The 25984-nt window shown below is 33.7% G+C and overlaps 1 protein-coding gene across 2 annotated transcripts; it reads right to left on the bottom strand.

The window, feature by feature from the left end:
• Positions 1-541: 541 nt before the first annotated feature.
• On the bottom strand, positions 542-24343 carry LOC149956652 (epoxide hydrolase 1-like). 2 transcript variants are annotated; one of them, XM_090164740.1, is made up of 8 exons: positions 24177-24343; positions 15082-15245; positions 9696-9982; positions 8011-8176; positions 6679-6811; positions 5883-6088; positions 1990-2224; positions 542-1062 (listed from the first exon to the last, which is right to left on the bottom strand). In XM_090164740.1, the coding sequence occupies exons 2-8, from the start codon at positions 15227-15229 to the stop codon at positions 837-839; spliced, it is 1401 nt and encodes a 466-aa protein (XP_090020866.1). In that variant the 5' UTR covers positions 15230-15245; positions 24177-24343; the 3' UTR covers positions 542-836. The 2 variants fall into 2 exon arrangements, with proteins under 2 accessions (XP_090020866.1, XP_090020867.1); XM_090164741.1 differs by lacking the exon at positions 24177-24343 and having other exon boundaries at positions 15082-15260.
• Between the last annotated feature and the right edge of the window lie 1641 nt (positions 24344-25984).

Below are 25984 nucleotides of genomic sequence, written 5' to 3' on the forward strand. Positions count from 1 at the left end.
TTTTCAGGGGATAATTATATTTTATTTTATTGCAAATTAAAATAACACTTAAAATCAGTCTGCGATGTGGAACTTATATAACGGTTAGACTGACTGGTCTAAAATGTCGTTGGAATTTAAGGGAAAAAAAACTTTGTTCATTTAAGACGTTTCAATTAAAATGCATTTCGGTTTGTTTTTATATTTATTAAAAAGTTTCAAATTAATACGATATATCAAACATTTCTATTACGAGCCTGAAATGAAGCATTACGCTGAATTGATTTTGTGTACTTCAATGGCATGAAAAACAGGGCCTGGCAATAATAGACGCATTCACATATTGCCTACAGGGAAATATGCAAAAAGGGGCGAAATCCACCCGAGGTACCTTCCTATTTAATCCTGTTTGAGGTAGATGGCGACACTATAAAGTTTATGAAAAATAAAAAAATTTAAAAAGTTATTGATTAATTACTAAATTATAGTACTTTAAATTCTTATAAAAAATATATAATTTTTGTAATTTAAATTAACAATTAATTTTAACAGTAGTTAACACTCTCTGCCACAGATGGCACTATAATACAATTTTAAACTATCCAATCAGGGAAGTTATTTTTGTATTTTAAATCCCGAGAAAACCGTTCTCCGCTAAACACTGAAAACTTTCAGCCAATCGTTGAAAATCAAAGTTATGACGTCATGTTGCTATCAGAGCGCCATCTACTAACAAATAACGCCATCACCACGTTACCTCGGATGAATTTTACCCCTTTAAAGTGGTCTATGCCCCTTAAAAATTGTAAATCGATCTATAGCAAAATCCATTTGGGGAAAATATTAATCCCGAAATCCTATCTCTTGTTTTTGGTGTCCTCAAGGCGACCTTCAGTTTCTTTTACAAAATCGATGACATCTTTGGCGAAAACCTCAGGTTCTTCCATAGTCGCAAAATGTCCCCCTTTTGAGTGATGTCGAAACAACACGATGTCTCTGTAACGATCTTCGGTTTGCGACCTTGAAACGGGAACCACTTCGTTGGCGAACACCGACATTCCGACTGGAACTTTAATGGGCAAACTGAAAAACCAAAAATTAAATTTTTAAATTTTAAATAGTTGAATTTGGTTTGTCAAGAAACTGATTTAAAGTTGTCTGTAGGTTGACAGTAATAAGGGACCTAATTATTCTATGACTTTGTCTGAGCCCAGTCGATGTCCAAAGTTATTTGAAAGAATAAGGATCTTGAATGTAGGAAGAAAAGACTTTGAGAAATGGCAGCAACAGGTGCAGGTCATATGCAGCACATTTCAGTCTTACAATTCCGTCAAGGCAGTCGTAACACGATTTTTCGAAAATTTACTTTAGCAGTTCGATTCTCAAGGGCACGCTGTTTTAAAACAGGTTTTAAAACGCGTTTTAACACCCTAACATACATAATACATGCAATCATAAGAATATGATACATCTTTTACGAGTGAATTATCAATCTATCCACTTTCGTACGTACAAAGCACATGACAATGGGAACGAATTTCCCACGAAACCGCCGAAACATTTTGATCATCCCGATAGAAAATTTACCACCTGTATTTCTGTGCCCACGCTGTAGAAACTAGTCTACATAACGATATTTATTTGTTCCAAAACCATGTAGTAAGTGTTATAAAGTTTCTATATGATGTATTTTGCTCTGCACTAATTTATCTTACGGATCGCAATTTGATAAGGCGTCGTACATGTTTCAAGCAAATAGCATTAGCCAGATCGGGTGAAAAATACTTCTCTCGTAAAAATACATTATTCGCTTTTGATAGATTGTATGGACATGTTAAATTACAAGTCTCGGCTCTCCTATCAACTTTGAAACATCACGCAAAATAAACGGAAATAAATGGAATAACCTTGACCCGACTTTTTAGACTAGCAAAAATACTTCCACTACAGCTTTTACTAATTTATGTTTTCTATAGATATAAATATATAACGCATGATGAATTTACTTACGCATCTAGTTTCAAGGACCAGAAGGAAGGTTTCAAATTTTCCTTGTAGAACCTAGTGCTGGACGTGATAGAATTAGTTGTCCAGTACACCATGACGTTCGTCAGGAGATCGTCCAAAGTGAACTTATTCGTAAGTCCACCGTCAGGAAGGTCACGGTTTTCGTAGTCCGTGAAGACTACAAACTTTTCCAAGATGTACGCTGCTAAGCCGACTGGAGAGTCGCTCAGTCCAGCACCTGAAATTGATATTTAAACAGGTATGACTTAAAATATTTGGAATGGTTAACATTTAAAATGCCTTGAAGGCATATTATGGTAACGCAAAAACACCCACAGCTAGCAAACGGAAACAACTAAGAACATGGGCAGCATGATTTAAATCAATTTAATATAAATCAGTGATTTAAATCGCAATTTTTTTAAAAAATCATTGATTTAAATGGATTCAATGTATTAATTAAAATGTAGGAAAGTGGGTTCTTTAGAAATTTTAATTAGTAGAAAATGCAAAGTAAATTTTATAATTAATTAAAAATAATTAATAATTAAGTTTAATAAAGATTAATTAAAATATTAGTTAAATACGGAATTATTAATAATTTAGTTAAATAAAGATTAATTAAAAATTTAGTTAAATAAAGATTAATTAATAATTTAGTTTAATAAAGATTAATTAAAAATTAAGTTAAATAAAGATTAATTAATATTTTAGTTTAATAAAGATTAATTTACAATAAAGTTTACGTTATCGTTCAATTTGTCAAGGCAAACAGATATAAAACCCTAATAAATCAGTAAAATAAAAAATCGATTAAAATAAATAAAAATCCTATTTAAATCAATTAAATCGATTTAAAAAAAATCAAAAAATCAATAATTCTAACTAAGAACCTTTCATTTTCTTTATTTATTCAAAAATTTCTGACCCATTACAATTAGAATTGTCTCGTTTACTTTTATAATATTAATTAAATTAAGTTAAAGTAATAACTCTTTCTCATAAAGGAAAGTAATCATGCTTTTACAAACTATATAAAATTATAACGAAATATTGAGGTGTGCATTCAAATTTGTTGCAGATAGTTTTTATTGATACTATTTTTGATTGTATTGTGGGACGATCTTTAAATATATGCTTTATTTCTTCGTAAAGGAATAATATTTTATAATAAATAAATATATATATAAAAAGGCGGTTCTCTTTAAGTTCATAAAGATTTTCGATTTTTAAGATTAATTTCGTAAATATCTTTAGTTAAATAACGAGTTGATCTGTAGCATCTCACTGTAAAATCTTTTACTAAACTTGTTAGATGGATTCGTTCATATAGCTCCTTATATTTTAATCAGCGCTCGAATTTTGCAATCAACAGCGCTCATAGTCGCAATTCGTTGAGCTATAACTTAATTCCCTAATTTATACTCCCTTTAAAGATTTAAGGACGCAAAAAAACAAAGCCTTTCATCTTAACATGATAAATAAATATTTATTTATTAAATTTATGAATTACCTAATAATAATAATCAGCTAGGCTAATAGCCAAGGTACCCCTTTAATGCTTTTAATTCGTGGTGGCAAGCCCAATTAAAACTTATAGAAATGCAGATCTGATAGGTACAGTTATTTATTTAAATTAGGTACGGTTATTATTTCGTCGTCGTGTACCCGGATTTAAGACAACATAATAGCAGGACATCTGGCAGAATACTGGTGGATTCTAAAAGTCGTGTAAGCTACTTTGAAATGCAAGATTTAATTACAGATTTGAAATATTTTAAGAGGCTTGGCGAGATTATAATGATTATTCGATACGGTACTCTGTCACATTTATTTTTAGCAGTCTTATTTTATGTACTGCAACTACTATCCTGGGGTACACGAAAGAGTAATAAACATCGTATAGATCGATTTACAATTTTTAAGGGGCAAAGACGACTTTAAAGGGGTAATATTCATCCGAGGTAACGTGGTAATGGCGTTATTTGTTAGTAGATGGCGCTCTTATAGCAGCATGACGTCATAATTTTGATTTTCGACGATTGGTTAAAAGTTTTTATGGAGAACGGTTTTGTCAAGATTTAAAATACCAAATTATCTTCCCTGATTGGATAGTTTAAAATCGTATTATAGTGCCATCTATGGCGGAGAGTGTTAACTTCTGTTAAAATTATTTGTTAATTTAAATTACAAAAATTATATATTTTTAATAAGAATTTAAAGTACTATAATTAAGTAATTAATTAATAACTTTTTAAAAAAAGTTTATTTTCATAAACTTTATAGTGTCGCCATCTACCTCAAACATTATTAAATAGGAAGGTACCTCTTGTGGATTTCGCCCCTTTTTGTATATTTCACTGTAGGCAATATGTGAATGCGTCTATGAATCTAAGAAAAAAGATCAACCCCGCTGAAGAACAACTTTTAAATGCTTTTTCTTTGGCTTGTTTTGGCCTTATTTCAAGAAAGCCTTCACTTTCTTTACTGATGAAAATCAAATTTATACTACGGAAAAGAGAATTGTAAGTTCACGCATAGAAACTCGGCTCAATACACATTAAAGGCCAAGCTTTTCCAAATATCGCCTAATTTGCATATCAAAAGATCAACAATACGTTCAATATACTTATACGTAAATAATTTGGTCTTGAAATAATAGTTTTTGGCCCAAAAAGTTGAAACACAAAATAACGCCCAGTATTTGGGTTTAAATTTTCACCGCCATCTTCAGGTGCGATTTTCTAACTATCCTAACATTTGAAATCGCGCAATATCGGCTTCAGCAGCGCGCGCTTTCATATTGTTTTTCAATTTTAATCAACCCAGGAGTGTCTCGGTTATTTCTCACTAGGTGTCGCGGCGGATGCGCGCTTTTAAAATTCCCGAAATTTCTTTATTTTATTAAAAAATACCCGTTTAATATTTTTGATGCGGTTTTCACCATAAATTTTAGTTTTTAACGGGATATAGGGCTATCTAACTGGTTTAACCTTGAATAAACAATATACTTAAAAATTTTAATACTTTGTATCCAAATAGAAATCATGGGCACCCGATGTTTAGGTTTCTATTTAAGCAACTAATCTCAGGCGGGTTCTGGTCGAGGGGCAGGTCACTTCCATTTTGGGTGTGTCTTAATCATAGTAAAATATTAAATCAGAGTAATCGTGATTAAACCAGGGTAATAAAGATTAAAAAATCTAATAAAGATTAGAAAAAATAATCACGATTTAAACGAGATTTAATCATTCTAATCATGATCTAATCTTTTTAATCAGGATTTAATCATTTAAACGAGATTTAATCATTCTAATCATGATCTAATCTTTTTAATTAGATTTAATCATTTTAATTTTATTTAATCATTTTAATTAGATTTAATCATTTTAATTAGATTTAATCATTCTAATCACGATTTAATCAATATAATCTGTCGAATCGAGAATTTATCATTAAAATCAAAACTAAAGTACGATTTAATCATACTAATCACGATATAACTTTTTAATAATAATAATAATAATAATAATAATAATCAGCTAGGCTAATACCCAAGGCACCACCTTAGGCCTAAGTCATCAAGCGACTTTTGAAGCCATTAATCAGGATTTAATAATTTTAAACAGATTTAATCATTTTAATTAGATTTAATCATTTAATCATAATTAAATGTGATTTAATCAACTTAATCGTGATTAAATTGAATTACATCAAAATAATCACGATTAAATCGGATTTAATCTTTTGAGGGGTGCGTCGTTAATCAAGGAAGTGACCTGCCCCTCGGTTCTGGTAAGGCCTTTTAATGGCGGATCAGAAGGGCATTGCTAACATTTTTGTACAAGCGGATTTTTAATTCTATTATCTTTAACATTAGAACTGCTGAATATTACCTACAGTATCCGGTTTAGTGGCTTGAATATGCATGTAACCCGTTTCCAGTATGATGTTGCTCAGAAAACTTGAAAATGGGAAAATCGATTTCGTTTGACCTTCATCCAGGACCCAGTTCTTGTTCAAGTGTCCTAGTACAAAATTCAAGAGGAATCGTGGTCCGCTTGGATTGATAGCGATGAGATTTATGTGCAGTCCTTGAAGCCTAAAATGTTAAAAACAAAATCAATAAAATCCCGTCCACCCGTTTAAATCGGTTTACGACAGTGGGTCGAAAACGTCGGCACAATTCGGTGTAGGCAAAACGGTTGATAGGCAAATATTTCCGAATGAATCATTCACAGAAAAGACGCATGCCCAAATGACGCATGACCAAATGACGCTTTCTCCGGAAAAAAGCACACCTAAATGTCGCACACACTTAAATATTTTTCAATTATAATACGTTTAGGCCTAACTCATTTCTAAAAATCTCATCCACCATTTAACCAAATCATCCGCGTTGTAAAACGTTCAGATCAATTTATTTGTTGAAGGAAAAACCAAGTAAACGCCAATTTTTAATATTTCGAGTTCATATACAATACATTTAAGAACCAATGTGAATTCTACACCTACTGGAAAAAGTTCAATCTTTCAAAAATATTCCTGCTGGATGTGATACACTTATATTTCCATAGGCAATAATGTTAATCAAAATAAAAAAATTAAATATCTAGAATTTAAAAATAATATCTTTTACTTGGTTTTCCCATGAAACAGCCGAATTGTCTTAAACCCGTTAAAAATTCTCACCTATTTGGATAGAAAATTGCCATAGACGTTGCAATTAGGCTTCCCCAATCGGTTCCCTGTACGTAGTATTTATTGAAATTCAGAGATAGCATCAACTTGTTAAACACTTTTCCTGCAGATATTAGGTTAAAGCCTAAAATACAACAAAAGTTATATTTCAAATTAAAAGTAATCAAAATAATAAACTAGGATAACATCCAAGGTACCAACTTAAGACCAAGTCACCTACCAACTTCTAATACCTTGAAATCGGGTGGTCACGCGAGCCAACAGCTCTCTACACTCTCTATTACCGTTGACCTCGACAAGTAATTATGGAAACAGGACACCCTTATCATCTGTAGTTGGATTACGTGCAAACTTAACGCGGAAAGAGTTGTTACACAAGCTGTGATTGAAACCGACTCCTCACGCTGCGAGGTGAAAAGGCTAACCACTCCACCCAGAACCGTCCCTTGAGTAGGGCGAGCGGGGCAGTGGCCCAGGGCGCCAAAGTTTTAGGGGCGCAAAATCAAAGAATTTCATTTAAATTGGATATTGAAAAATTAAAAATATCTACCTAAGGTTCTGGGGGCGCCATTTTGTTTTTAAGCCCAGGGCGCCATTTGGGCTGGGTACGGCTCTGACTCCACCACCCTACGATAAGCTCAGATCAAAAAACGGTTTGTATATATTAATGAAGTTTGCTATTTGACACAACCTGAAATTATGTTTAAAATTAATCTTTATAATTATAATAAAATAATTAGACTTTTATTATTGTTAGAGTTATGGCAAAGTAATATTTTTCTTCAATATGGGCTAGTTGGACGTTTTGTTCTCATGTAAGACCCTTTTTCAAATTTAAATAATATTTAATTCAATTTTAATATACAATTGTTAGCATTGTAACTCGACTACCTGAATTAATGGCTTTAAAAGTCGTTTGATGACTAATTAGGCTTAAGGTGGTGCCTTATTATTATTATTATTATTAATAATAATAATAATAATCCTACTATTTTGAACCACCCAGAATCTTGGATAATAAAATATGATATTCTTAAACTTAATAATAAAGTTAGATTAAAATTAATATCTCCGGTTTGGTCAAAATTCCGCCTGATTGGGTCTACCAATATATTTATTTGAAAATACCGCTAATAATTTTGTCCGTCACTAGAATGGATTACTTTAGCTACAGTTAATATGTGTTCTCTTCGCTTTTGTTCTTCCGGATAACGATAGATGGCGACAAACAATTTGATTTTCACACAAAAATAAAGCGCAATCGATAACAGACTGTGTTTTATCGTTGACAGTTATTCTAGTACCGCTTGATCAGTCTCTTACCCATTTGATGCGGAGCTTCGGAATAGCCGTAACCAGGAATTGACGGACAAATGATGTCAAATACAAATCCTTCATTTGGGTTTGAAAGGAGAGGTATCAATTTCAAGTACTCCACGATCGAACCGGGCCAACCGTGGATTAAGAGCAACGGTAGCACTTTCACGTTCTGAAAACAGAAAAAAAAACACGATTCACTCAAATCCACCTCACGCTCTAACAACAACCTTCTTGGTTATACAAAGCTAGCGAAAATAGTTGGAATAATAATTCAATTTCAAATAAAATTTTGCGCACAACACAAAATCGTAGTCAAAATTTTCTTCTTTAGAATAACCTGCTTTACTCTAAAATAACAAATCCTGCGATGCGATTGAAGCACAAGCCCGTGACGTATTTACTTCCCCCCTATCGTATTAAGTTCTAAACAAAGTCTTTCTCCCTTAGCAGAAAAAAAACATCCTTAATCAAATTAAATCTTATAAACAATCTGAGAATACGTTAAATCTTGTGCTGTAGTTTTTTAGATTAAAATACAATGATAAATTAAATCGACACTATACTGCGCATTGATCTATCCTTTCTTATAGTAGATTCCAAGGCACCCACTGTGTATTACTGCAAGGTCGTAGTTGACCTTTCTTATAGTAGATTCCAAGGCACCCACTGTGTATTACTGCAAGGTCGTAGTTGACCTTTCTTATAGTAGATTCCAAGGCACCCACTGTGTATTACTGCAAGGTCGTAGTTGACCTTTCTTATAGTAGATTCCAAGGCACTCACTGTGATGACACCTGCTGTATTACTGAAGGGAATGTCATTTTAACGTTTGACCATAAATTCGATTATATGTTGCACATTTTGAAGTGTAGTCCAAAACATTATTCAGATAACCATTCAAACGCGCTTCGATTTATTTTCCAAAATGTCATCTTTTACAAAAAAGGGCAAACAAGTTTAATATCGATGTCCTTCATGCATAAAACTTTTAAAAATGTATAGTATATATTATAAATGAATATTGAAGATGTAATTGGAAATGTTCGCCGCTAATGGCGTGACCGAGCTAGTTGTCCTATAATCAAACGGCAATTTATTATTTCATTTTCAGTCTTGAAAATATAATTTATTCCTACGGCTCTGCTGACAATTTGTAATTTTCCCATGGTAGTCTTGACAACTTGCAGTTTTCATGCGGTAGTCTTGATAACTTGTAGTTTTCGGTTATCTTGACAACTTGTAATTTCCATACGGTAGTCTTCACAACTTGTAATTTCCATACGGTAGTCTTGACAGCTTGTAATTCCCATACGGTAGTCTTGACAACTTGTAATTCCCAAACGGTAGTCTTGACAACTTGCAATTCCCATACGGTAGTCTTGACAACTTGCAATTCCCATACGGTAGTCTTGCCAACTTTTAATTCCCATACGGTAGTCTTGACCACTTTTAATTCCCATACGGTAGTCTTGAAAACTTTTAATTCCCATACGGTAGTCTTGAGAACTTTAAATTCCCATACGGTAGTTTTGACAACTTGTAGTTTTCCATCGGTAATCTTTTAAAACAATAAAATATGGCGCTAGCGACGAACATTTATTTTTACTACCTCATTGAAAATATGTTTTGGTTTGAAAATTATGTCATTCAACTTATAAAATGATAAGTGAGTTGCAAAATATAATTACCTTAATAACCTTCGGGGTAATTCGCATGTAATGCACATCAATACCTTCGATATTAGCTTTGAAGTGTTTGTACTGGTTCAAATGCCTTTCGTGAACTTTCCAGTCGTACTGGTTCAGCCAATAATCGGCAACCTTCTTCAGCTCGTTGGCGGGAAATCCGTAATTGAAATTAGCATTTTCCAAAGGCTCAGAGTAACGGGCGGATTTCAAACGCTTCTTCAGGTCTTGCAGTTCGCTTTCTTTCACTTCAATTTTGAAAGGCTTTGAGACGATCGGCGCCTTTACAGCTGAAAAGTATATAATTGTCTTTATAACATTTTAAAACACTAGTTCTTTACTATCATTGGTTCTTATCGTTGTATCTTAAGACTTAATTATAAAGGGACATTTCGGAGCCACTGCATCTCTTTCGCAAGTGTAAAACAAAATTATTTGAGAAAAAGAGACTGCGCAAGTGCCAAGGTATCGCCAAGAGCCGCTATGTTCAGAAACCAGTAGAGGCTTAAATAGCTTAACCTGTTATGTCGACCTCTCTAAGTGAACTTGTTCGCGGATAAGTATTCCCTTCACCGTGTCTGTCACTGTGTTCACAGTTGATGGCACGTGGCAAATGTTTCGCATTTGGCAACCCAGGGCAAAGGGTAATCATTGTGTTCGCAGTTTCAGAATCTTAGAAAACGCAACTAAATTTAACGTTCCAATTACGTGATCTGATTTAGGAGAAGCGGTATTGCAGTCGCCTTTGGTGTGTTGTGTTGTGTTTGGGGGTGTTTGTATTGGTATGCGTTAGTGTTGTATTGCTGATAGAAATTGTTTTTTGACGTTGGTGACGGAACGAGTGCTAAGGGTTACAAGAAATGTGTCCACATCAAAATGGCAGGTCTTCAACCAATTGTTTACGGTATAGTACTGTTATCAAGGCCAATAGGGTAGGGTGGGATTGACAATGTCCTTGGGCGTATTTGCCAATATCAACAGGGAATTTATCAATATCCACAGGCATAAATGCCAATATCCACAGCCATATTTGATTATATCTACAGGCGTATTTGCAATTTAAATCGTAATATTTCCCAATATCCACGGGAATATATGCCAATAGCCGCAGGCATATTTTACAAAAACCACGACCATATTTGCCAATCTCTTTAGACGTATTTGCTATTTAAATCGACATAATTTCTAATATCCTCGGGGATATTTGCCAATAAACACGGGCATATTTGCCAATCTCTACAGGCGTATTTGCAATTTAAATAGACATATTTGACAATATCCAAGGGCATATTTGCCAATCTCTACAGGCGTATTTGCAATTTAAATAGACATATTTGACAATATCCAAGGGCATATTTGCCAATATTCACAGGCATATTTGCAAAATTCACAGGCATATTTGCTAATCTCTACAAGCGTATTTGCAATTTAAATCGACATAATTTCCAATATCCACAGGCATATTTGCCAATATTCACAGGCATATTTGCTAATCTCTACAAGCGTATTTGCAATTTAAATCAACATAATTTCCGATATCCTCGGGCATATTTGCCATTCTCAACAGGCGTATTTGAAATTTCAAGAGACATAATTGTCAATATCCACGGGCATATTTGCAAATATCCATGAGCATATTTGCCACTATCCACGGGCCTATTTGCAAATATCCTTGAGCATATTTGACAATATCCACGGGCATATTTGCCAATATCCACGGGAATATTTGCCAATATCCATGATCATATTTGCCAATATCCACGGGCATATTTGCCAATATCCATGATCATATTTGCCAATATCCACGGGCATATTCGCAAATCTCAGCGCCAAATTTTTCAATTATCCACGGGAATATTTGCAATTGTCCCCGCGCGTATTTGCAAAACGCCTCGGGTGTATTTGCCATCTCCACCAACATAACTTCCAATATCCACGGGTATATTTGCCAATCTCTACAGACGTATTTGCCAATTTCCACCGGAAAATGTTTCAATCTATATAAGCGTATTGGAAAATGTCCACGATATAGCATTAAATATGTCTGCAGACGTAAATTGCTACGAAAGTGTTGGTGGTTAGCCTTTTAAAAAAGATATATTTAATTTACATTGATAGGTGCCTCCTTTCTCTCCCATTTCTCACCCGCTATCGGTGGTCGCGATCAGTGGAGCGTTATTCTTTTCGCGTCATTGAACTTGTAAATGAGTTTGATAACAGCGGCGTAAAAATATGTAGCCAAAAACAGTGCCAAACATTTCTCGTTCATGATAAGTCTCTGATATTTTTCTGAATAGAATCTCTTGTGAATATATATCATTAATGTATTTGGCACCATCTTCAATTCTACCAGAAAATTTGGCCCCAAAATTCGCCAATTCTTTTTATTTTTCGGTAGACTGCTCAAAAGCCGGGATTTGCCAACCTTCAACTCCTAAAATATTAGAGATCGTGTTCGGGAAATAATGTGGTTTTAGCTGAAAACGCACTTAACAAGGCTGGCACTTTTTTCATTTTTTATTTTAATAAAATCGAATAATTTCATTGATTTTATTAATTTTTATTTTCCTGTATAAGTAACGAATATTTGTCTTTTATCAGCTACCTAATCTTGAATTAAATGAAATCTTAAATAAATTTGATTACTATTTAATATTTTGGCTTGCTCTTATTTTCTTTGTTTTAAATTTTTAATAAATTATTTTTGTTATTTTTTATTCCTCCATTGAAATGCATTGTTTGCTTTAAATCAGCCAAACCTGGCATTTAACCAAATTCAAAATTTAAATGATAATCAGCGTAAATTAGGCCCAAGTTAGCTAGCAACCTAAGAACTCCTAAGGAAAATAATCATACTAGTAGAGAATTATAAAAATTTCCGTCTATTTTATTAAGTATTTAAAATTGGATGGGCTGATATTAAATTGTGATTTGTAAGCTATTTGGTTGCAGTTCTGTTTGAAATATTTCGGGTAGATATGTACATTATTTTACTATAGGAAAATATTTAAAAATATAATAAAAGTTGAATATATTTAGTTTCACAAGGATTTTAAAGTAACGAAATGATCTGTAGCATCTCACTTTAGAATCGGTTACGGGGTATGCTTTTGTACCATACACGGAATCGTTCATGTAGCTGTTTTGTACCATACACGGAATCGTTCATGTAGCTGTTTTGTACCATACACGGAATCGTTCATGTAGCTGTTTTGTACCATACACGGAATCGTTCATGTAGCTGTTTTGTACCATACACGGAATCGTTCATGTAGCTGTTTTGTAAAATACACGGAATCGTTCATGTAGCTGTTTTGTACCATACACGGAATCGTTCATGTAGCTGTTTTGTACCATATACGGAATCGTTCGTGTAGCTGTTTTGTACCATATACGGAATCGTTCATGTAGCTGTTTTGTACCATACACGGAATCGTTCATGTAGCTGTTTTGTACCATACACGGAATCGTTCATGTAGCTGTTTTGTACCATATACGGAATCGTTCATGTAGCTGTTTTGTACCATACACGGAATCGTTCATGTAGCTGTTTTGTACCATACACGGAATCGTTCGTGTAGCTGTTTTGTACCATATACGGAATCGTTCATGTAGCTGTTTTGTACCATACACGGAATCGTTCATGTAGCTGTTTTGTACCATACACGGAATCGTTCATGTAGCTGTTTTGTACCATATACGGAATCGTTCATGTAGCTGTTTTGTACCATACACGGAATCGTTCATGTAGCTGTTTTGTACCATACACGGAATCGTTCATGTAGCTGTTTTGTACCATACACGGAATCGTTCATGTAGCTGTTTTGTACCATACACGGAATCGTTCATGTAGCTGTTTTGTACCACACACGGAATCGTTTATGTAGCTGTTTCCATAAAATTCATATCAAAGTTAAAAAATATATTTGTTTTTTAAATCAGCTATACTCGAAGTCACTGTTACCTTTGACCACTACCAAAGGCGGGGATTTTTCGGCCCCCGCCTGAAATATAATCCTCTAAAAGAATTTTTTTCTACCACTAATTTGATGTTTGAGCTTGAATGGGCTTGTAAAGCAACTCGTATTTTCATAAAAATATTTTCCTTTTTACGTATGGCAACGTTTGGCTACACCCTAATAATGAAAATGCCAAATTTCCAGGACAAGTTATGTCGCGTTTTACGATGAAAACATACTACACGTTTAAGAAATAGAGGGCTCTGATTACCATATCATGGTTTTAAATACCATTGGATGAAACTATCTTTACCCCATCTGCATGAAAGAAACATTTCTACCAGGGAATAATTATTTCGTGGTTGGCGCTGCTGTAGTCTAAATGAGTACATTAGCGACACGAATTAAATCTCATTTACATTCCCGCCCGTAAAATTAACAATCATCTGTGACCTCAGTGATAATATAAATAAAGTCACGCGCACTTTTAAAAACGGAATTAATTTCTATAGAAGATGCTATAAGGAGATGCAACGAGAAAATAGGAGACAGTGCAGGTAGACTTTAAGGACCGTAGAAGTTGTGAGGTATTTTTGTATATGTGGGGCTCTTATTTGAAAATTGCGCTTTCAGAAAATGGAATAGGGCTTATAGGCCATCTATTGCTCAGGTAATGCAGTTAAATGCCAACCGCTTTGGTTGCCTCAGGTAGCATTGATTTCGAGTATAGTGACGTTAATTGCATTTGAATCAGGTAACCACGCTACAATGCGTAGGAGGGTGGTCGAAAGCTATTCATGCCACGCGAGCCAACATAACCGTTAACCTGTACAAGTGTTTATGGATAGGGGAAACTGAAAAACTCGGCGAAACCTCGTCATCTTCGGCGACTAACTGTTATTATTAAATATTAATTAAAACGTTGTGGAATTTTTAAAGAGCTTCCCACGCTTATCCAACAGTTGCACTGTTACTTCCTCCGACCCAAAAGACTCTATTCTAAAAATTTCAAACTTAGAACATCGAACACTCCTATTACCAAAAGTAGCATAAGACCCAAAAGTGTGTCAGCTGTACCTTCGCACCTATTAAATTTTCTAGTGAGACCTAGTCACACTATAGACTACATAACCTACTTGTTGGAATAGTACTAGCAATATTATATTTAGTCTATAGTCTGGCGCGATTTTCTCTCTTCGATTTACTCACATACGTTCTAAAACGCCTCACTCGGCGGCGCTGGAGTACCTCGATTTTGATGACGTATTTTCCGACCCCCCTTCGTTTCCCTTTTTCCCTTTGCGACCAACTCTCATTAACTACTATACCATTCTGACACACTTTTGGGTCTTATGCTACTTTTGCTATTACTAAAGTTTTAAAGTGTACCTATCATAGGTTAATTAATATTCAAAATGTATGGAACTTACCACCCGCTGGAGGTGTTCCTTTACCCCACCAGTCGAAATCTTTAATTGCCGGTGGTTCCGGGTCCGTTATCCAATGAGGAAAAATGAAGTACACCATTGAAGCCGACAGCAAGCCAGCAAGTAGAAACACGGCTGCCACCTTCCCCATTTTCTTTTCGTTAGCTCTGGAATTATGACACGGAAACATTTGACTATTTAAATATGCGCATGTTTATTTCAAATGATAAACGTTCACTCACAAGGAGACGACCAGAGCTGTAACGCACCGATTTGGTTCAAACTCGGGGGTTTGGTAGACCTTCATGTAACTTGAAACACCCTTAAAGGAAATGTCTCCATAGGCAACCGTTTTGCCATGGCAACCAAAAATGTTTTTGACAATACAAAATGGAAATTTTCCTATTGAATATAACATGGGAATCTGACCAAATGTAAGGGTACCCCTGTAAAGATTTTAATCAACTTCAAACGTTTTCATTCTTTTCTTATTTATATTTTCTATTTTTACCATTTTCAAAAATTTAAATTTTTTACATTGGTAACCTTAATGGTCAGATTCCCATGTTATTTTCTATGGGAAAATTTCCATTTTGTGTTGTCAAAAACATTTTTGGTTGCCATGGCAAAACGGTTGCCCATGGAGACATTTCCTTTAAGGGTGTTTCAAGTAACATGAAGGTCTACCAAACCCCTGAGTTTGAACAAAATCGGTGTGTTACACCTCGGGTCGTCTCCTTGTCAATGAAACAAAGAAAATTTCCTTATGAAAAAGATAAAAATAAACTATACCAAAATACAAAAGTATCTTAAAATTGACGAAGATAAACACAATGGAAAGTCATAGAAGATATTGAGAAAGAAAAGCAACTCAGTCGCTTTATTGTCTCAGGGTAATTTGGGCCTATTAAATTCCGGAATTATTTCAACTTGAAAAATACACTTACCCGAAGTGCAGAGCGCAAAATCTTAGCATTAGAAAGAGAAACGTTAAAATAAGTATGAAAGGTCGTCTGCTAACACACGCTACGGTTGGTTTTTGTCGTAACTAGCGCCAATCGTATACCCCGCGTGTGTTAAATCTGGTCGTAGAAATGATAAATTGGTGGATCCACCTTGGACAGTAAATTAAGAGGACAGGTTTTCGATACCCTTCCACAGTGCATTTTATTTCTCCCCGCGTATCAATTAGCTCGAGACACCCCGAGGGAGTCTTGCAAGGTCGTTTGTACCACGTGATCTTAAAATTTCAAAACGGCAATCTAATGCGGTTGGTATTGTTACGTAATTTTTTGCGCTTTATATTTTAGTAATTTTTAATTTTGGTTTTTTAATGCAATAAAAACTATCAACTGATATTTAGTATATCATATTTAATCTATAAAAACGTGAATAAATACCTTTTGGCGTAAAATGTACTTCGTGTTTATCTTTTTTCTTTTTTCGAACAGTATCGTCCACTCTTAGCGACACTTGTTTTTTTTTTCAAATAACCTTGGACGACTCCTTTAATGTGATTGGTTTACGGGGGCTAAAAACCAGGCTTTTTACCGATCCTCTAAAATCTACTATCCATGGATCCACTATATAAAGTTGCTACTTCTTTTCTTTTTCTATATTTTCTATCGCTTTACTATCATTTTATTGCAATTTTGGTTTATAAATCAGAAACTTATCTGAGCTTATACATAATCGGAAATATGTCTGTCCAATTTGATAAATGAAAATTAGTACTGCTCAAAAGTAGTTTTTTTACACCTAAATTGACGTTTAATTAAAGAGGTTAGGCAATAGTAAACGTGAGCGTTTGGGTTTCCACAGCGCATTTTAGACATTTCGTCAACCTATCTTGGCAGTGCTGTCATTGTACTTTTAGGTTGTCTTGGAAACTTTTATGTATTTTTTTTAAACTTTCGTTCTTTGGAGATTGATAAAAAATCGATAAGCAAGTGGACAGCAAAATTCAAAATAGCAGTTTGTTTAAAACATTCACGGTCAATTAAAAGTTTATTAAAAATAAGAAACGTTATTATTTTAATAGTTTACAACTACATTTGTTATTTCTTCCATATCATGCTGATTTAACTTATCCATTTGCTTTTAATATCAATTTATTTATTTTTAAAACTTTTATAGCGCCCAGAAACGGATACAACAGCCTAATACAATTAGACTTTCCTAAGCCCTTCGCAGTTCCCTTAGATCATAGTTCTGAAAGATTCCTCTTGGTGGTGCTACTGATACTGTTGGATACGATTAATTATTCAAAAATTTAATATTTACTGAGTTTAAAAACACAAAAATATATAGTGAATTTGGTTAGAACAGTTTGTAGAACATTTTGGGCTTATGTTTTCCATTGTATATATTTTCATCAAAAGAAAAATATATTTTACAAAATAAAAAAATATAAATCACAAAAAACAATTAACGTTTATAATTGTCAAGCTTGTAAAAAAAGGGTAACTCATCTTTCTAATTAGCAAATTAAGTCAAAATTCATCCGCAGATAAATCGTGTTCAACTTTACGAAAAAATAGGGAGTTAACAACTGACATAGGTTTGACGTCATTTTCAAAAATCGGCGCGATTTACACGCCATCTCTCGAGGCATCTGCGAACTATATTTCATAATAAAGCTGTGGTCGGCCATATTGGGTTGAAATTATCTGTTTACAGACATACAGTCGGAGCTCTAAAGATGGTTAAAAGTTGCGGTGTAAAAGTGTTTTTGGGGCGATAGATAATGAGAGTAAGATAGGATTTTTCAGGATCCCTCGCGTAGTAAAAAACCGAGGAACTTTCAAAAGAAAGAAATCGTAAATGGCTTAGATTTTTAAGCCTTGCACCTGAAGCCTACAGTGAACATATGAGGATATGCTCAAAACACTTTCTCTCTGGAGGTAAAGGTTAACAAATATTTTGGTTAATTAAATAAGTATTCTAAAATATATCCAACATATTACAGCACCATCGTCATTGTTTGACACTTCTAATCCAGACTGGCTCCCGTCTAGTTTCGTAAATGGCAATGAAAAATATGAAAGCGTCAACAGTTCAAAACTGCAACGTTTTGAAAGAAGACTTAAACGTGCGTGCCCAGAACAACTACCCAACGCTAAAAGAAGAAAAGTCAAAGCTTCACAATTAGATATTTCTAACATAAGCACCAACATCCTCGAAGATAGCGCACTTGGGTTATCATTACAAGAATCGGAGTTAGGAGTTGATACTTCTTTGGTTATGAATAGCACGTTTAATGAAATAAGCTTATCTAAAGTTTCGAAATCTCCTTTAAAAAACATTTACAATGATTTTGGAACGCAAACTTATATGGTACGGAAGGATTTCAGTGCCCAGGTAACGGTTGGAAAAGAAGTGTGCGACTTCAGCGGGCAAACAGATATCGCTCCAAATGCAAGTTCTGATACTCAAACAATGAAAGTTGAAATTATGGAAAATGAAACCCAAACGCTCTTCAGGGTTATTCAAATGTTTGAATTTGAAGCAAGCAAGCTCAAAGTTGAAGAATCTTTCACCGAAGCTGAAAAATTGAAAGCATCAATTAAAGAGGCAGAAGATAAAATTAAAAATTTGTGTGAAGACAATGTTCAGCTAATTTGTAAATTAGAGAAACTTCAAAATGAACTGAACTTAAGAAACTTCGTTCAATCAACATTCGTCAATGATGATTCCCGCACAAGGTTTTTTACCGGACTAGAAACCTACTCAACTCTCTTGACATTGTTTAACGGAATCAAAAGCTACTTGTTTCAAAATTCCAAACTGACCCCTTTCCAGCAGTTAATTTTGACTTTGATGAAACTCCGGCTTGGGTCCAGCAACAGAGACCTAGCGTATAGGTTCAACGTTTCCGAAATGACAATATCAAGATTATTTTATAACTGTTTGAATGCGTTATACAAACGTATGACAAAATTTATTCACTGGCCAGATAGAGACGAGCTACAAAAAACAATGCCTATGTGCTTCAGAGATAAATTTGGTCAAAAGGTTGCAGTTATCATCGACTGTTTTGAAGTTTTTATGGAAAAACCATCAAATATACTAACAAAAGCCGAAACATGGTCTAGTTACAAGCATCAAAACACAGTAAAATTCCTCATTGGAATAACCCCGCAAGGAACAGTTTGTTATCTTTCTAATCTTTGCCAATCAGTTGTGCCATTTGATTAAAATAATTTTCAAAATTAAAATCTTGCTCGTATAACCTGGAAAAATTTGTAAATAAATATCAAGTGATAGTTTTAAACAACTTCATTTTCTTTTATTTTTTACTATGGTTTTTTTACGCTTATTTGATCGATTAACTTTAACACAATCAGGGCAAAATCATTTCCCTTTGGGAACATCATTTATCTTTAAACACTCTAAATGAAACCACCGCAGTACACAATCTGCCTATCTGTTTCGATTGAACATCATGGACAAACCCATTCTCAAAATTATTAAGGCTAAAAGGCTTTTTCGATTATTTAATTGGTCCTCAGTAAATGGTGAAATACCGTGAATTAAATAATGATAAAGATGCCCATATTCTGTAGGCGGCAAATGTTCAAAACCAAACCCTACACCTCTATGTTCTCCATCCCCATGAACTTGTTTCAAATCGTCTGAATTCATTTTATATGGATCGATATTGTTGATTAATTTCATTTTTTCAAGGTACCTCTTTTTAACATGATCAGGGAGTTCATTAACATAATCTGAAGGAACATCTTCCTTTACTTTCTTAGTCCTACCCATGACTAGGTTATTCAACTTATTCTACGTTTCTACCCAATATGGCGGACACTATAGTTAATACAAATTCACGAGAGATGGCGCCAAAATTGCCAGCGAAAAAAAAAACCTCTACGTAATCTTTTTTTTTGTTCCCCCTCGGATGTTAACTCCCTATTTAGGTTTTAATAACACAGCTAGCAACTTTCGCCGGTACAATCAAAATTATATTTGAAGGTCAAAATTTCGATAAGGAAAAAAGCCCCAAAAGTCTAGCAAGTCAAAATAATCTTTCTTAATGGCCTCTTCGCGGAATAATACTCTTGTCAGAAGGAACAGTGTCTTTTGATAAATATAATCGTATATCAATTGATTCGAAACAAGAAATACTACCAGTACTCAGTATGAATAAATAAGGTAAGCTTGAAATAAGGAAAATACATTTAATATCCACGAATGCAAAATTTTTATCGTTACCGCATTAATTAAATTTATCGTTAGATTTATAAGAAATATTTTGCGATAAAAAATGTAATAAAAATAAAAAAATTACACAATGAAATTAAAATTTAAAACTAAGACTATAATTTTTTCAAAAACTATTTTTTTCACGTTACGACAGTTTGAATCTAAGCTAGCGAAACTGTTTATCCCTGGGATCACATGAGGTTAAGCTGTATTAGTATAGTACGGCTGTCTAGTTGCCAAAACTAGTAAAAGACAAATTTTAGTTTTTAGAGAGAGTAGTAAATACCAGTATATAAGCGTATAGTAAATCTAAAAATTGCAAACCCAAAAATTGTCGTCTGCTATTTATTTTCGGCTAGGCATTTCGAAAGTATACATAGTTTGCACCGAAGGGAGGGGCCTATGGTCTCCATGGAAACCGGGAGGGGGGTCAAAAACTTAAAACGCATAGCCGATAGCTACTAAATAGGTATCCATTTTGTTGGTTATCTCCATTGAGTTGGGAATAAATAGAGGTACAAATAAATCTGGCTATCACGGGACAATTCTCGTCCAATAAGGAGACTTTATCGTCTTTATCTTTCTACCGTGGCGACATCTTTCATTGGCAACGGCAGTTACTACTTATGGAAAATACCCTCACTCCTGGTTCACGCGACAGAAGATAGGTGTCGCCACGACCTAATGATAAAGTTGATAAAGTTTCCTTATTGGACCAGAATGGTCCCGCGTGACCATGGGAACAGAAATCGTAGTTGTAATTCTAGCAGTACTATTCCCATTTCAATGGTTATCTCATTGAAGCGACAAAACTGACGAAAATTAGATTTATAGGTTATAAGTTTTTAAAATAATATCGTTATGGGCCTTAAGCAAAATCAGATAAGATTTTAAACCCGGGTTATTTAAATAAATAGCAAATGACGACAGGAATATCTACGAAAAGAGGTTGGCAAAGTTTATCAAATTAGGCCTTTGTGATGATCCCTTTTACAATTACCTTCGGTATCGAATAAAATGACAATATTCGGTCTCTCTTTCTAATTGAACTAATCGAACAATTGTTAACAAGGCAGGTAACCATTTTTAACGTAAAACAAAATTCTTAATCATTTTAAAATAATTAAAATCCGCAAACAGACGATTGAAACTGTTAACCCTCACATAATAGTAAGAAATCTACACCAACAAAATGGCGTTATTGTACGGTTCATTTTTTCTCAAATTCATATATTACATATTTATTCTTGGTGCATATATGTATACTTGGAACTGCGATATTGATGACGTAGGGATGCAAATCATGTATCTTCGCCCGCTTACATCAGAGTAGATATTTCATTAAATAGTTAAAAAAATCTTCGGAAAACCTAAGCTTAAAATAAGATTACTTTATTTGTTCACATTTCACAATCAGAAACACGTGTTTTTTGGGAAAAATGAAAAGCACCTGCTACTTGATTTAAGTCCTTAAAGTGTATATTGTGTATGCTTCGCTATTCACTGGTATTTGGTTCGCCCCACTATTTTGAATCACTGGCGCCATCTAGCGATAAGACTTATCAAGAACGAAAAAATCGCGCGGGATGTCCTTGTGCAACCTTCCTTAGTCTATGTTTAAAGCGCCCTGGATGTATATTAACCATAAAATGTTATGCAAATAAAAAAAAAAACACTTTATAACCTCGAAAAAAAAAAGGCGTTTACTAGGTTTTGCCTGGCGAAATTTTAAAATTATAACATGGAAATGTTACGTGACTTAAACGCGCGTTTATTGATGTACGTACGGCTAGTCGCTACCCGAGAGAAAAACTCAAGTAAGTCTAAAATCCCTTATTAAGAAAATCAGGTTTATTATTTAAAACGTACTATTTTATAAAGCAAATATTTTATAATTTGAAATATTTGAATAATAATTTTGGAAAGGACATCGCACTCTTCTTCAGTGGGAAATGGCTTTCTACGAATTAATTTCAAATTTGAAAATATTAATAAGCCCGGTCAAAGGACCAAAATTGTCAATTTCGAATTTGCCCTAGCTCCTCTAGTTTGTCCAGTATCAGTTGTTAACGTTGGACAAAACTTAGTATAGTCTTTTTTATTTAAAAAATTAACGTTATATTGGTTCGCGTTGTAGTCTCGTGCGTCACGGCTTCAGGTTGACTGGCATATTATTAAGGATGAAAAAATTAGCGAATAAGTAGATTTGTCCATTATGAAAAGGGATAATAAAGCTAAACCCTAAACAAATTTGAAGAAATTTAAAAACTTACTAATAGCTCGTACCGATAGGTCTTCGAGCAAACAAAAGAACGCGAAACTCGGACCAAATAGGTCTTCGAGTGAAAAATGAAATTAAACAAAATAGCCAGACCAGTTTCGTCCTATTTGGGAGTCGTCAGTACCGTGCGGGAAATCTGGCTGGCGACTATAACACCGAATAGAGAAACTAAGCCTAAATATTAAAAATATCAAAACGAGTTGCATAGCAACGGAAAACCGAATAGGGAGAGAGTGGTGGAGATTAGTAATCTACTTATTCACTAATTTTTTCATCCTTAAAAAAGCAGTCCATAGGTGGTTCCTTTTAACTTGTCATATTATTAACTTTGCAAATTTAAAATTCAAACCACGTTACCTATTTTTATTTCATTTTAACTTATTATTCGATAAATTTTCTAACGCGGAATTATTTCACAACATATATTTCCATAATAAATGGTTTACTAAAATAAGTACGAAATAATAAATAAATGGAAATAAGTGGGTTTCGAAAGGGTGTTCATTTATCACACATACTTCGATTTATTTAGTATTGCTTACTTATTATATTTTATTTCTTAAAACATTACTTATGGAATATTGACGAAAAATTGAACGTACGAAAAGTCCTCGGTTAAGTTAAAACAAATTCAATTTCAAAAAAGGCAAAGTTTATAATATGACAGTCAACCTGAACCCGCGACGCACGAGATTACGACCCTAAACAATATAACACTATTTAAAATAAAGACTATACTAACAAGGAGACGACCCAAGGTGATAATCACCGATTTTGTTCAAACTCGGGTATAGTGTACACCTCCATGTACCTTAAAAAACCTGCATGGGAAAAGTTGCGACGGGCTTTCGTATTGCCATGGCAGCCGAAAACGTTTTTGACAAAATGATTTGGAATTATTTTCATTGAAAATAATATGGGAATCTACATTTTAAAATATACATTTTTTTGACAATTTCAAAAACGTTAAAAAAATTTAATTGATTTTAAAAATTATATTTAATCAATTAAATGCAATTTGGTCAATTGGGGGACCCTTAAAATCCTTCAGATGGAAATAATTCCAAATAATGTTGTCAAAAACGTTTTTGGTTGCCATGACAAAACGAAAGCCCGTCGCAACTTTTCCCTTGTAGGTTTTTTAAGGTACATGGAGGTGTACATTATATCCGACTTTGAACAAAATCGGTGATTATCACCTTGTAAGTTTAGCCCAATTTGATCACTTATTCTGGACAAACTACAGGAGCTAGGGAAAATTTGCAATGGACGATTTTGGTCCTTTGACCAGGTTTAAAAAATATTTAAATTATAAATAATTACGTAAAAAGCCATTTATTACAGAAGATGTGCGATGTCCTTTGTCCATTTTAAGACAACTATTAAGAGCTGACACTAAAATACAAATCACATTTAGTAAAAATTGGATATAAATTTATCAATAAAGGGGCGTAAAACTACCAAATAAAGCAACGCCACCTGGTGTTATTGAAAAGATTACTTCTCGTTTCATTAATTTTAAAGTGATGGTAAATTGTTGATTAACGTCACATGAAATGTTAATTTGGTCACCTATAATTTACGGCTTCAGAGATAATTTACTTACCAAATATTAGAATTATAAAATCAGTTCCAGAAAATGATTTTACAAATAAGCTATATCTATTAATATGGAACAGCACTGGTGCAGCCTGGAACGGAACTGGGCAGCCCGGAACAGTTGAAATTAAAGCATAGGAGCGACTGAAAAACTTATATCGGGCTACACTAATTCTATATAGTATAACTTGATTTTTAAGAACTTTAATTTACTTTTATTTTAAACTTAATTTTGAGCTGATAAATAAATATCTCCATCTGGGAATCCAACAAAATGCATCCTCTTTTGAAGCGGAAAATTCTTGACTGAGAAACCCCTTTTAGAAATATGTTTGCGAAGATAAGAGAGCTACAGGCTTTTGTCACAAAGACCAGCATTTCCTGACCTTCAAGGTCAAAATTCTACCTTTGCCAAGCTTGGGGCGATCGCCGCAAGGTACCAACTGTCTTCTCTCTCAAGTACAGCGTTTTACGAAAGTAAACCTCCTTTCCCACCCGCGAAATTCTTTCACTTTTCTTTTTCATTCAGCTTTGCCAAATTCACGATAATTATTGTACATTTCGATAATGGTAAGTCGATTTTTGGGGCGATTGAGAATTCCGTTGGTACGTTCTTTTGGGAGTTCGAATTAAATGTACATAAATAATAAATGTCTTTAATTTTTCCGGAAGACTCTACAATTTTAAATGATAATATTAGCAGTAGTGTATATCTGACGCGAGGAGTATGTTAATAGCTTGGCACGGTCACAGCTTCTGCTGACTTTTCGAAATAATATTTTAAAGAAAACATAACGACGGGCGAAATTCATCCATTACCGAGTTTCTAAAATTACCACGTCGAAAAAAAAATGATTTATTCATTGGTACATATGTCTATGAATTGGTATTTCAACATTTGACATGATTACGAAAACTTTTACTTGCGGTAATCTTTGAGCTGTTAAGAGGTAGATTTGTGCGCAATTGAAAACACATCGAGGCTGTGAAGGTAAAAAATGAAATTTTATGGCCTAGATGGAATTTTCCCGTGAGATAAAATTAAAACTTATGATATTAGTTATTTGTTTCAGTTAACATGTATTTCAGTAGGTCGAACTAGATTTAAGAACCAATACACTAGCAGGATTGACTGATATAAATTTATTTGATCAAATTAAGATTTAAATCAAATTTTAATTATTGATTTAAATGAAGTTATTTAAAAAAAATCAATAATTTAAATCCAGATTGAAATCAAGTTATTTTTTAAGAAAATCATTTGTTTAAATCACAAAATAGAGGAATACAAAATGGCCAAAACTAGGGTGGTAATCATTTAAAATAGAAAACAAGTCAAAACAAACTAAAATATTTAGTCATTATTAAATTAAATTAACTTTTTATTTAATTTAAATTTATATAAGTAATAGAAGCAAATTATCCATTAAATAGACGGAAAAAGAGCCATTATTAGCTTAAAAATCAATTAAAAGATTGCCATCCCTGTTAACTAATATTATTTTTAATTATTTAAACTTCGACCAAATTTAACGCTGATATTATAAATTTAAATTCCGCTTATGAACTTCGTTTTTCTAAATTCGAAAATTTTCTGGCCTTTGTAATAAAATTTGATTTTCAGCACCTGAAAAATATGGATAAATTATTTAGCTATGTTAAAGAAGGAAGCTATTTTCACTGGGTTCGCGTTTGTATTCAACAATTTCCTTCCATCCCCATGGTAACGTTGGACCTAGTGGAAGTGGATTTTTAAGTCATGGTTATGTGTTTGTAGGGTTCAGAAATCCACCTTTTCCGCTAGGTGGCGTTCAA

The sequence above is a fragment of the Leiobunum rupestre genome, chromosome 2 (genome assembly GCF_980474605.1).
Source record: "Leiobunum rupestre chromosome 2, qqLeiRupe1.1.hap1, whole genome shotgun sequence".
Taxonomy (NCBI): domain Eukaryota; kingdom Metazoa; phylum Arthropoda; class Arachnida; order Opiliones; family Sclerosomatidae; genus Leiobunum; species Leiobunum rupestre.